Here is a 14,206-nt window from a genome sequence, read left to right on the forward strand (position 1 = left end):
ACTTAGTTGTCTTGTCATATATGTGATTTCGTTACTCTGGTGTCATAGACTCATAAGAGTATAATTTTAACATTTTGATCAAGGTTCAAATCTCAATAACCGTAAGTTGTGCATCTTAATGTCAAACATGTGAGTGTGTCTTAGTAGAAAAATGCATGCTTATACTCCTAACATGCTACTAATGTGCAGGCTTCCATGTAACTAAAATCGTGCTTCCATCCTTTTATCTTCCCACTTCTTTTTTAACTACTAAAGCGTTAACCTATAAAAATACAAGAATTAGTAGGTGATTGTTACACCATTAGTACTGGCAATGGTCTACTGACTATTGAATTTGAATTGAAGATCGATTTAAATATATTCACAACTATATGTTTTGAGTTTGATTTAAAACGAAATATGGGCCTAAAGGTTTGTGGTTTCATTGACCAAGGCTAGATATTTTTAGGGGGCATATTATTTTTCTATCTTATGAATTTATATATGTTGGCCGAAGTGGAATAGTTGAATTCTCACCTCCCATTTGGTCCAACCGGATTAGATCTAAAACACCAGATTGAGTTGGTACATATATATATATATATACCAAAATACTCTTATCCACATAATATTTCCTCTTCTTTAATATTATAAGGCTTAGTCGTCACAGTCATTTTTTTTCCTCATAAGTAGAATATTGTTCTTGAAGCCACAAAAGCTACCCAAGTAAATTGGAGACCATCTAATGTAGGTTTCCTTTTCTGAAAGTGAAGTTAAATATGCACAACTAAGTTGAAGAAACTTTCGAAACTATCGTATCGTAAAATAAAGATGGACATTATAGATAGATAAACGACTATGGTTTTTGGTGTTTATCATTTTTCCTCAATTGCACTTGCCACCTATATCGTGTATCCAACATATTCGAGACCCGACTATCTAAAGCTAATTAGACATTCTATAGCAACACAAGCTAACATGACGCAGGCTACGTATCCATGCTAAGCAATATCTATCCTAAATGTAATTGAAGTTCCAAGAATTTAATGTGTTAGGTATAACCATAGGCGATAGAAAAGTCAGAACAAAAACATATGCACATAAGGATATTGCTTCCTCCTTATTAAGGGGTTTAGGTTGTGACTCTCGGTGTATATGTTGATTCATTAGTATGTTAGTTGTAATAGGAAGGATGCTGATGAGATAGTCTTGCTAGCTATAGAACAGGTTTGGTGGTGGCAATAGATGGTGGCAGAACAAACATGCCGTTAGACCAATAGATTAGTTTCAATGTTTTCAAAGAAAACAGAGAAGAAGAAATAGAAAGTTGAGGAGAGGGCATAGGAGAGAACCACCGACTGTGCACAACAATAGCGGCTGACAGAGCATCCCAAAGCCCACGACAACTTACAGAGGGCCAATGATCACCATGACTTTAAAGACCAAGTATGCTAACCCTAATAAAATGCATTTCCTTGTCATAACTTAACAGGATCATCATCGTCATTGATTAATTTCCCATACTGGTATGGAAAAACATCAACCTAAAGAAAGTCATCGGTCTCTAGGCGAAACGTAGGAGTCAAATTAAAGTCGACGGGACGAGTCAAAGTCAAACATCGCTCTGCCGTCCAAGTGACCCAGTCCCATGCAAAAAATTCTCGGTAGTGGTGTCACACACCACGTCTTGTGCAACACTACCTGGATGTACGCCACGTCGCCCCTCTCCTTAGATAGCGAATGAGAGCATGAGACGTCCGACGCCTTCACCAAGCGAGCCGCCCTGCCTCTCTCGTTCTCCTGCCGAGCGAGCTGCTCCATCTTCGCGCTGTCCCCTTCGCAGTCGCCATCAATCCTAAGCTCCACCCCCAGCGATTGGTTGTCGTCGAGTTTGGCCCTGTCTCGCCTCTCCGCCACCAGCGTGCTCGCCGTTGAGTTTGGGCCCTGCCCCGCCTCTCCGTTGCAACGCTGTCGCCATCCATATCATCAACGATCAAGCCCTGGCCTTCCTTCGTCCTCGTTCGCAAGCAAAACCAGTCCGCCATGGATGACTATGCTCCCGTGCAGTCAGACTCTACTTGGCGACTCGTGCTCGACCACGCGAAGTACATGGATGACTCTACTCCCGTGCAGCCGGATGTCCTAACACCAAAGCCGTCCACCTTCACCGCTGAGCTATGCACCGCTGATGATGTCAGGCTATGCTCTGGTTCATCATCATTGACCTGCACACCGTCATCATCAATCCCAACATTCAAGCGATCGCAAGTGCTTCGATAGGCTTGGCGACGGCGCATCCATTACTATCTTCAACATCTACATTGCCACCAACCGAGGTAATTAGTGCAAACAAATTTGCGCGTAACATAAATTTTGATATTGTTGATACATCATTTTAATTTTTGTCACATTGTACCATAGGTGGATAATAATCACGATCAAACTATAATTGTACCTTAAGTTGGAATAGCCTTCAAATCAGAGTTAATGTATATGACATGTACAACTTATATGCTAGGAAAATTGATTTTAGTATTAAAAAGAACACCATAAAACTGAGATCAGATAAGACTATATATCAAAAGCATATAATTTGAAGATTGATTTTAGTATTAGGAAGATTGGTTTAAGCATTAGAAAGGCACCGTCTTTGTTTATGGCATATTTATCAAAATGCTGCTGAACATTGTAGTATGAAATTGTTGATCATCCTCGATTTCTTGCTAAATTTAAAAGTTGTGTTTACGAAGAAAGGTCCGTGACATACTTCAACAACATATGACATGAGTTGTTAAGTTGTTATAAACTTGATGTTAGTTTATGCCTGCTAAACCTATATAAGTTACGGGTGCACTGTGCTGCTATCTTTCATCAATGATCTGGACGGCGACAGCGCTGCTACGGAGAGACGGGGTAGGTCCAAACTCAACGACGAGCACGCTGGCGGCGGAGGCGAGGCGGGGCCAAACTCGATGGCGGCCGATCGCTGGGGGCGGAGCTGGAGACTGACAGCGACCACGATGGGGCTCGCTCGACAGGCGGACGAGAGAGGCAGGGCGGCTCGACAAGACGACTCGCTGGGTGAAGACGTCAGACGGCTCATGCGCTCGTTCGCGATTAAGGAGAGGGACGACCAGACGTACATTTTTTGCCCCGGTCCCACCACCCCGTCGGAACAGGGACAAAGCCGTAAACTCCGCCCCATTCCCCGTTCCGGCCCTACCCGCGCGCGCTCTCTCTCTCTCTCTCTCTTCTTGCTGCTCCGTTTCGTCTCCACGACTCCACTAGCTCTTGGCCTACTGCAACTCCCATCCCCACGCGACGCAGCCCTCCTCTGCTCCCTCAGATATCCGAGATCTCGCCTCGCCAGCGAGCGACGGAGTGAGAGGCCGGCGATGGGGAACTGCTGCTCCGACGAGATGGGCCACGCTGGCTCCCACTCGGTGGGCCCCGCCTCCGCCTCCGCCTCGGCCGCCGCCTCTGCCGTGGCCGACCGCTTCCTCCGCTCCCGTGGCGCCGGCGCGTCCACGCAGCTCGAGGTGCGAAGGCCCCCCCCCCCACCCCTCGCGGTTCTATCTCGAACGGTAGGCCGGTGGTACGCGGCGCGGGCGTGTGCCAGAAGCTTGGGAATCGGCATTGCGCCCGGCTGTGGTGATGGATAGGTCCTGCCGCGTCTTGTCCCTTGCCTGTTTGGGGATCGGTGTTGCGGTTTTATGGCGATCGCGGAAAATGAATGGGGGACTACTGATTTGTGATTGGAGCGATGGGAATTCTCAATATGCCTCGGTTAATACTAGCTATCTGGTCCCCCCTCATCAGGCTTGTCAACCGGGATGCTACCATTTAGTGCAAGCGATCTGAAAGTGACAGTGCGGCAAAACGACCTGTGGCTGGGGATGGGATACCGTCACATTACTACATTAAGCTATGGCGATTGGGAACTGGGCAGATTTGGTCATGCATGTTGCCCCTTAGTTTGGTGCTGTAGTGCTATTTCTGGTGGCTGCGGCCACTGGCTTTTGTGTTCTTGCCACGTAGCTGCTGGTGTAGTGTGTAGGAGATGGTTATGATGGTTGAGTTGTATATGGTTTTATGATATCCCTAGTGATGGGTTTAGACTTTAGAGCCTGTTTTCGATATTGTATTTCCGTTGGATTTGCGTCTAACGTACTCGAAGCTGTAATTAAGCATATATGTGCCTTAGTGGTAACAAGTTGTTCTCTAGTGCTATGTTCTTGGGCACAACTACACGGAATGCTTTGAGTTGTGTACCTTGGCATTTCATATTTCTGCTGTAGTGTTACATGCTACTGATGCCTAAGGCTTTGGTACTACAGTTGTGCTCCATGTGAGGACTGTGGCCATATATATAGTTTTATGTTGTGTTTCTTTTTGGTTAATTACTTAAGTTGTCATTTGTAGCAGTAGAATCATAATTAATGAATAGATGGGCCTTGTTTAGTTGTGTAGTGTTTTGATTTTGACTACATACCATTTTGCAGCTATCTCTCTCTGCATCAAAATTGGGCGATCAAGAATACTTTCCCAAGGTATGCTCCTTGATGCACCTCTTGCATTTATGACTTTGCTATTGTTGATTCTCTTGCATCTTGAAGCCCCCCTTTTAAGTGAACAAGCAGAAGAGATGCCTATTATGTAAAATCACACTTTTGTGTCTTCACTGGCATCTAGTGTATATATTGCCATGTCATGTCACCTAGTGAACTGATTTGCTAGTAGGTTGGTATCATCTTTGTGTGGTTAAAAACCCTAAAGTGATATTTATTGAGCAGTTGTTATCAAATCCATGTGATATAAAGACAGGAAAATATTGGAAAGAAGTGGCATTCTAATTAACAATTTCATCAGCTACAAGCTTTCCTACCTCATAGCTCATGTGTAATACTAATCCTCTATTTTAGAGTAGAAATGAGGTCCTAGAGTTAAAAATAGCCCCACCCTAAGCCTCCCTCATGAACCTCAGATCAAGCTGTTTGGTCCCCAACTGTAGCCTTGGTTTAATTTACACCCTCAATTTAGTACCATTTAAATTTTGCATCCCACAGATGTTAAAGCCAGTGCAAAATTAACCCTCCTACGTCTGAACGGCTGAACCACCTAATTTTGTCCTATGTGGCTGCCAAGTCACATCCTCTCTGGCGATATACACTGAATCAGCTCAACTGTTTAGCTCCTTCCCTTTCCTCTTCTTCTTCATCCCCTCTCTTGCCTCTTGTCACCAAGCTAGCCACCCTTGCGACCATAGCTGGGCGCCATTTCATACGCCCACCTCCTCACCCCCTCCTACCCTGCATCCAACTGCTTCTCTTCTTCTCTCGCACATGTGCCGCTTTGCACCACAGTCTTCCCGTCACTGATCTCACCTTCTGTCACCCCCTTCTAATTGCTACCCTCCTCTTCTCCAGCTTCATCTTAATTGTTTTTGTCAAGGCCTGCTTGGCTGTGGCAACCTGTCTTCACTGAACTGGCATGGGCTTTCACATCCACACCGTCCTCCTCAGGTTTAGCTCTAATTAACTCGTGTATATCGGGCTTGTTGTGCTGCACTCATAGCGGTCGATTACGTGTTATGTGCAAGTTGTTCGACGCAATTTGTGATAGAAGCGTGGTTGCTTGAACACGATGATTTCTGAATATGAGCAGAATGGGCTTGCCGAGAGAACGATTGGGTGTATAAGGGTATGCAGGTGACTCAGGTGGTGTCTGATTCCAAACATTCGTAGCACGCTCACTGCTTGTGCATGAGCTGGTGCGTTGGACATGGGAGAAATGGAGACACATTCTCTGAAAGGATGGACATGGGTGAGAAGGGGGGAGAATGGCTGTGAAGTGAGAGAGAAGAAAGGGGAGGTCATCGCCTGCGGTCTGAAGAGATGGAAAAGGGAAAGAAGAGTGGGAGGAAGATGAAGAGAAAAATGGATGTTTCCCCTTTTTCAGCAACTGACACATGGTTCCCGCAGCCTAGTGAATGAGGTTGTACCAGTGAGGATCAGACTCAGTACTTCAGCAGCCTCATAGGACAAAACAGGGGTGGTTTGGGTGCAGGGGTTTAATTCCATTGGTTTTGATTATTATTGTGATGCAAATTAAATGGTATTGAAGTTGAGGATGTGAATTAAGCCAATATCAGAGTTGAGGGACCAAAAGTAGACATTTTCCAAAAGGTAAAGTTCATTATCCATTTAATGCGGTAATTCATAACCTAGACACATGGTTACATCATGGATAAAAACGAAAGAACTTATTGCACTAGTTAACATGTAAAATTTACAAAGTCTGGTTCTGTATGGTTTAAGATTCATTACTTGTATGAACATAGGAAGGTATTTACTTACTTATATGCACATAGGAAGGTATTTACTTACTTATATGCACATAGGAAGGTATTTACTCACCCCAGAAATACTCAAGTAAATTATAAACCAGCTGCTGCTTCTCTTTTGGGGGGTATAAATCCCTATTCCCAAACAGTATGCTTATGCATAATGGCATTTTGCTCTCTCCTTTTACTATTGATCATTAATTTGTTCATCAAATGGTAGTTTTTTTTGAGACAAAATCAAATGGTAGTTTCCTCACCATGTTCTTTATTCTCACTGTAGATTATCCTTATAGATCTCTCGATAAATTGTTTAGCTTAAGTGCTTAAGCATCTAAGATAAAAAAATCATGGTTGTAATCTGAATTTCTGACCTAGTTTTCCTGACAATGGAGAATTTTGGGTGATGTTTATTCATGGCATGTCAGGGATAAATAATATGGTGCATTTTAGAACGTAATACATAGTAGAATTCATAATGAAAGCAAATGACTAATCTCTGGTCACCTTTGGTTGATTTGGACTTATGAGCTCAGGTGTTGTCACTGCTTCAGTGGGCATACTTGAGTTGTATGGACCTTTTTTTTATTGCCACAGAGTTCACCTATCTTATGATAAAGCCTTTGCTGTCAGTAAACTCAGCACGATCAACTCTTCTATGCAAATTCAATATTCAAGGAGCACATGACTATATCCTGACAGGTTCAACAATATTCAATAATGTAGGCAGTTTGCAAATCGTATTCTATACAACAATAACAACAACAGCCTTTGTCCCAAGCAAGTTGGTGTAGGCTAGAGATGAAACCCACAAGACCCAGCTAAAAAGATGATGAGAAAACAATAATGATAATAGAGGTACTAGTAATAGTAAAAAAAATGGTATAAGGAGATTGATGCATAAGTTATGGTTCTGGTACGTGGATTGCTAACTTCTACACGCTTCTATCCGTGGATAGTGCTTTGGGGATATTCCAGTTGTACGTAAATCGTATTCTATAAATATGTAAATATAAGTCAAATAGCTTTGAGCTGCCTTGAGGTGAATTCAGAAAATACGACACAAAATTGGCATTTCCAGTTGATCAATTTGGTAGTCCTTTCTAGCACCCTTCCTTGCCCACTGCTTCAAGGAAAATAGCTGCTGCCACTTTTCTCTCTGCATGCATGCTACTATACTTATTTTATCTGAATATTTGTTGAGTTTTTATGCTGTCTCACCTAACTTTTCCTTACTGTTTCTTAATCTCTCTCTCCCTTTTTCCTTTAGAGTAATCCCATGATGATCGTGTATTCTAAAAGGAAAGATGGAGCACTTGAAGAACTTGGGCGTAGTGAAGTAATTTTTAATTCTCTGAACCCATCTTGGGCTACAAAAATCAGTGTGCATTACCAGTTTGAGGTTCTTCAGCCATTGGTGTAAGCTTCTGTTGTAGTTTACTTAAAAAAATTTCCTTTGTTGTATCTTATATTAATTGTTAAGAGTGAATGTTACCTCTTAACCATCTTATCGCTTAAACAGATAAGTTTCTTCACAGTTTTCAGGTTTATGACATTAGCCCACAGTTCCATGATGTCAATGACAAGGTGACTATTGTTACAATTTTGTATTCCATCTTCTTTTGTATTTTTCCCCACTGAATCTGCTAATTGCTAATAGCAAAGGACACTATGTTCTATATACTGGCATGTCTTCAGGACCTGGCGATCTATTTTTACAGTTTTGCACGGGTTCAATTTGGAATATAGCATTAAATTCAGATAGTTTTAATTGATACTTTTATAGGGGGAATTCCTTGGTGACCAGGTGTTCCGGCGTCCCCATTAGTTAAAAATGCGATAATCCAACATGTTGCAATGGTTCAAAAAGTTTCATAAAAAATCATGTGTGTAGTACACATAGAGTTAAGTAAACATGTAAACATTCATTTTCAAATTCATCTTTGATATCGAGATTCAAAAAAGACAAGTGGTACTGTTAGCACATGATGAAGATGAACAATGCCAGATTGATTCTTGTCTATGTTGTTTCTTGACATCTAATATGAATTTGGTGCTGAATTTTTACAGATTTACTTAACATCATGTGTACTACATTCATGATTTTTTAATGCATTTTTTAAACATTGCAACATGCTGAATTCGCTAACGGGGACACCGGAACCCCTGGACACAATCCACACTCCTTTTATAACTTATGCCACATGTAAAAATTGGTTTATTTTGTGCTTAAAAGATATTGGTTATTTTGAATATATAGAGATTAATAGGAGTTCCTGCCCATTAGAAGCATATAACTGACTAACTTACACCTTCAGTCTGATTTTTAATTGTTTTTCAAATATGATATTAATGGCCACATTTCGGTGCCGATGTTAGATTCTGCTGGGATGCTAGGGAATGTGATTTATTAAGCATACTCCCTTCATTGCTCCTTTCATTTGCTTTGCAATTCTTATGCTCTGCAATGCAGATCCTTAAGCTGGAGGAGCAAGTGTTTCTTGGAGAGGCTACCTGTCTTTTGTCCGAGGTATGCTTATTTTGGCTAAAGGAATTGTAATGCTTTCCTGGCTATTTATTCTTCTCTTGAGTAATGCTTACTTCTGAATTTTTCAAAATTGGTCTCAGTGCACGCTGCACAACATACCCTATTTTGTAGCAATAATAATAATTAGTCTGAACTTCCAACATGAATAGAGCTTTAAATAATTTAACAAAAGGTGAATTGGGGGGGGGGGGGGGAGGACAAAGTAAAGAGAATAAAAGACACTATGACAGTTCATAATGCATATACCTCCTAATCATCAGATTGTCATGTTTGCCTGCCTGTGTAATTTGGCTAGTGTTGAGTCATGTGATGATTTGTAATGATTGATAGATAACAAGTAAACTTTGAAGCTGAACTTGTGAAGACAAACTTAAATACATTTTATGTTTGCTTGCTTGCATTGTTCAAACTTGGTGACCAACATGAACTTATCATATGAATTTGTAGAGTAAATTGTATTATGAGTTACCAAACTTGTCGTGTAGTTTCAAGAAGGTTACTAAAATCCTAACCGTGTTTAAGTGCATCACCTAATGTCATTAGCAGGCCAGCTAGGCACTGACCGATGATGTGTCCTTGCCAACATGGCAAAAGGCACATCAAGAGTGAAGACCACACGATTGGCTTTGGCACAGGGAGGGAAAAACAAGATGGTATAGTTTTCAGGGGCTTCAGTGCAAAATTCAAAGACCCTCACTGCAAAGACCATGTCTGTGCCTTGTCACCAATCATTGCCTAGCTGGCCGCCTAATGACATTAGGTTACTAATACGTTTAGTGACCTAAATGTGCAATTTTGGATTTCATTGACCTACTTGAACTTATATGACAAGTTTGGTGACCCTTAATGCAATTTACTCAGATTTATAACTTTAGCCTGGTTGTTAGCTCCAGCTTTGGGCCTACAATAACATGCATATAGCACATAGATGTGAACATGATGTTTCACGATTGCAAGGCTTGTATGTTGCATCACATGAAGATTACTGTACATTAAAAAGTTTGTAGTGTTACCCTCTACGAAAAAAGGCGTTAATTCCAGCGATATGTACATACCTAAGTAATTGTCGTTCTGTCAGACCATAATGACCCGAGAGGAAGACTCAGTGAACGAATATGAAACAAGACTATCCCAATTCTAGTTGAATATTGTTTTTACTTCTGTTGACACCAAGGCTTTTTTTTTTTTGCAGGTTATGACAAAACGGAACAGACTGCTGACTCTGAAGCTTGGTGTCTCTGAACATAGTTTGCCAAATCCTAGTAAATTTGGTGAGCTAACTGTTCAGGCTGAAGAAAGTGCAGGTTCAAAAGCAATAATGGAGATGGTATTCCGCTGTTCAGATCTTGAAATCAAAGATCTTCTCTCAAAGAGTGTAAGCTTATGACCTTATGTTTCTATTCCTTAGGTTCTATCCTTCTCCCCCCTTTTGGTACTTATTTGCACTTGCTATTTGGCCATACCTATGCGTGTCTGCAGATGTGGAGTGTTTGTTCTGGTTGTCTTAAGTAGTTTTCACCGTTCTAATGTATAGATATTCTGTGTGACAGGATCCTTTCTTGCTAATATCTAGAATATCAGATAATGGAATGCCTGTTCCAATTTGCAAGACAGAAGTAAGGAAGAATGATCTCAATCCTAGGTGGAAGCCAGTTGTTCTGAATCTCCAACAGATTGGAAGTAAGGCATGAGACTATCTTCTTTTTACTTTTGTAGTAATCAGAACCATCTATTCTCAGATTATATTTTGATCTTTGGTACTCCTGGAGGCAACACTGCACCTTTGTTTATTGAACCACTAGCTAGTGCTGATAGTGATATCCAAATCAAAGGACAGTTTTTGTTTGCTAATGACTAAATATTTGTATCAATCTAATTGTTGTGTATTTCATCTTATGGTTATATTGTGTTGCAGGAGAACCCTCTAATTATAGAGTGCTTTAACTTCAGTAGCAATGGAAAACATGACCTAGTCGGGTAATCATCACCTTTTTAAGTCATCCCACTACCTGCACTTGCTGTACCTGTGTTTCTATCCCCTCAGTTTTCATTTTGGTCTGTTCATAAATATGCTCTATGGTGCCTTAGAGAATGGGCCATTAATTATTTAATTCCAATTTGTTTTCTGATTAGATACCCTTTGTAATTCGACAGCAAGATAGTAAAATCAGTTGCAGAATTGGAAAACATATACCATAGTCAGAATGGTGAAAATTTCTTTGTTCCTGGCAGCACTGCTCATGAATGTCACAGTAAGGAGGTAATATTTATTACTTTGGAATCTCATTAACTGTTACATTGTGTAAATTGTCTTTCATTCTAATATGCAGGTGCTGAAGAGTCAAGTATATGTGGAGAAATATGTCGAGAGCAATAGACATACCTTTCTAGATTATATTTCTGCTGGGTGCCAGTTGAATTTTATGGTAGCCATAGATTTCACAGGTATGCAGCAGACATGCTAGTGCAAACTAGCCTTTCCTCATTTCAGTTTCTCTAATTGTAAGCTCATGCTTCTCAATATGTTATTGTCAATGTTTACTCTTTCTAGCTTCAAATGGAAATCCGCGACTTCCGGATTCCTTGCATTATATTGACCCCTCCGGTCGGCCAAATGTATATCAGAAGGTGAGCAACTGATTGATCACCCATCTGTTCTTGAGTTCTGATGACCCTCTAAGCACGTATTGATTTTAAGTTCGTCTACTGCTGTTTTTGTGGTAGGCAATACTAGAAATTGGAGATGTTCTACAGTATTATGACACAGCTAAGCGTTTCCCCTCTTGGGGCTTTGGAGCAAGACCTATTGATGGTCCTGTTTCCCATTGTTTCAACTTGAATGGCAGCACTTATCAACCTGAGGTATTCTAAACTCTTTGCTTGAATTGCTTCATTGAAATACTCGTTTTTCTTCAGAAGAATTTCAAGTGCTACTTCTGGATAGTGAATTTGAAGACGTGCTTTTTCTCACTTGTAATATTTTACTTGTACAGTAGATTCACAACAATATTTATTTGTAAAAGTAATGCACATATCACCTTGTGTTTTTGGAGGCTTCTTATGCTTGTTAGAGCTGTTTACGCATAAACTGATGGTATCAATCTTTCTCAGGTTGATGGAATACAAGGAATTATGACAGCTTATATCAGTGCACTTCGTAATGTATCACTGGCTGGTCCTACTCTCTTTGATGAGCTGATTAGCACCGCTACGACAATAGCTAGCCAATCTGCTGCTGGCAATCAACAGAAATACTTTATTTTGTTAGTAGTCACTGTATGTATACCTCTGAACCCATCCTTGTAAAAAAGCGCTCCATGTTTTTCTTCTTAGCTTTCACCATTTTCCAGGATGGTGTAGTGACTGATTTTCAAGAGACTATTGATGCAATCATAAAGGCATCCGATTTTCCTTTATCCATCATTGTTATTGGAGTTGGTGGGGCTGATTTCAAGGAAATGGAGGTAACGGAGGACCGGATCAGTTGTTGCAGTTTCATAATTCATTTGTGTATTTATTTTCTTTGGAGTTAAAATTGAAATGATTGGCTAGCTCTTACCCACAACTATAGGAGGCAACAGGAGTTAATGATTTAGTTTCTCATCTTTTCAGTTCTAGTTTTTCTCTAGCTATGACGCTCTGCATAGAAGCTGCACCCGGATACTTTATATATTTGAGTGATAGTGGCATGATTGATTGCTGATGCTTTAGCGTAAGATAAACTGTATAAACACATTTTAATATTAAATTTTTCGTTGTGCAGTTTCTAGATCCAAATAAAGGAGAGAGGTTGGAAAGCTCAACAGGGAGAGTTGCATCAAGGGATATGATACAGTTTGCCCCGATGAAGGATGTACACGGTATGCATGTACAATCCTTCCTGAAAAGATACAATTATAGATCCCTCCTGTACAATCGATTATTCTTTTGCAGCAATATGAAACAACATGAGTCATCATGTAATTTTGCTTTTTTTCATCTTTATTTGCAAAATTAAATGGTCTGATGTTCGATCCATCCTTATTTCCAGGCAGTGGGATATCAACAATCCAGTCACTTCTTGCCGAGATACCAGGGCAATTCATGACATACATGAGAACAAGAGAGATTCAAGCAATTAGTTAGTATATGATGCCATCTTTCAGTAGAAGATAATTCTTTCCATGTTCTTTCAGCATGCGTGTTAAAAAGCAAGATGGATTGTATGGATGTGTTAAAGGTAGATGAGAGATTGATCTCCTGGATATGATAGCCAACATCAAATTTAGTGAGTTGAGGTAAGAACTGCAAGGCCTGCGGATTGAAGAATGTTGTTTGTGAAGAGCCATTTGTATCTCAGGCCATCTTAGTTTCTTGTCAAGTTTTACCAAACTTTGTTCTGTTTGAGTTCTGGGACTCCTTAGGGTAGCAATTCGTTATTGGAAAGAGCTCATCTTTTTTTGTACCTATTTGTTAGATATGACATTAGGGTTTTGAACCTTGTTTTATCCGTAGGTACATGGTAATCGGAAGAAACTTTATGTTATGTGCATTCATTTTTTTTTTCAAGGACTGAGCAGCTGCTGCATGTCGGCTTCATGTGGTGACCCATATGATCTGTTGTTGATGCTAATTTGCTTCGAAGCATGTTGTCTCTATTGTTCCAGTTCGCCTAGCAATTTGTGTGGATGAGATGCTTAGAAACATGAGGGGAAAAGAACTATAATTAGATATTTTAAATTGGCCAAGAGCTCCGACATTCTTTGAAGACCAGGATTCCACTCCATCTCCATCTATCCGTTCCATAATTATTCGATACTAGTTGAGGTGTCAGTTCAGCTGTTCTTTTACTTGTGTGAGAGTTGAAGCCTGGAGGAGGCCGTAGTGGTCGGAATTTGCGGTGACGGTCTCAGTAAGCTTCGAGTCAGAGGAAAACATCTGGTCGCGTCGCAGATCACTTTGTCGAACTTTACGCGATGGCGTTGCGTCGCGGGAGTGCAACACGACCCTGGAATGCAATGATCTGCAAGTAGTCTAATCCTAGAAAGTGGCACTAGGCAGAGGTAATGTTCCGAATGATGTCAAATGTCGTGCGCGGGAACCAATTAGGCGTGCTGGGTCTGACGTATCAGACCGAGGAGATCGTTAGATGTTCCAGGAGTAGGTAATCTGAGCGAAAGGAGAAAGAGCATCTCAGATCTGCATTTCGACATGCTCCGGAGACTACTTGTAGAGGCATCGTATTACCGAGTGTTGTCAACTGTCGACGCAGTTATTATGTACTAACTGCAGTAACACGTTCCTATCTCTTTCTCTCTCTTTAAAAAAACTGGAGTAACATATGTGCCCTACGAAAACAA

The 14,206-nt window shown here is 40.9% G+C and overlaps 1 protein-coding gene across 1 annotated transcript; it reads left to right on the forward strand.

Annotated features, from left to right (window-relative positions):
* Positions 1-2,984: 2,984 nt before the first annotated feature.
* Positions 2,985-13,415, forward strand: LOC133919001 (protein BONZAI 1-like). Its single transcript, XM_062363178.1, has 16 exons — positions 2,985-3,518; positions 4,482-4,529; positions 7,590-7,738; positions 7,858-7,906; positions 8,793-8,849; positions 10,060-10,242; positions 10,418-10,552; positions 10,783-10,844; positions 11,022-11,127; positions 11,198-11,312; positions 11,419-11,495; positions 11,592-11,729; positions 11,979-12,143; positions 12,218-12,331; positions 12,631-12,727; positions 12,898-13,415. The coding sequence occupies exons 1-16, from the start codon at positions 3,000-3,002 to the stop codon at positions 12,990-12,992; spliced, it is 2,109 nt and encodes a 702-aa protein (XP_062219162.1). The 5' UTR covers positions 2,985-2,999; the 3' UTR covers positions 12,993-13,415.
* Positions 13,416-14,206: the final 791 nt, after the last annotated feature.

The sequence above is a fragment of the Phragmites australis genome, chromosome 5, assembly GCF_958298935.1.
Source record: "Phragmites australis chromosome 5, lpPhrAust1.1, whole genome shotgun sequence".
NCBI lineage: Eukaryota > Viridiplantae > Streptophyta > Magnoliopsida > Poales > Poaceae > Phragmites > Phragmites australis.

Excerpts from the sequence above, each read along its gene's own strand:
- LOC133919001 (XM_062363178.1), top strand. The coding sequence starts at position 3,000 with ATGGGGCTCGCTCGACAGGCGGACGAGAGAGGCAGGGCGGCTCGACAA. Across the intron at positions 7,739-7,857 it reads GAGGTTCTTCAGCCATTGGT|TTTTCAGGTTTATGACATTA; the intron begins GTAAGCTTCTGT and ends GTTTCTTCACAG. Across the intron at positions 8,850-10,059 it reads CTACCTGTCTTTTGTCCGAG|GTTATGACAAAACGGAACAG; the intron begins GTATGCTTATTT and ends TTTTTTTTGCAG.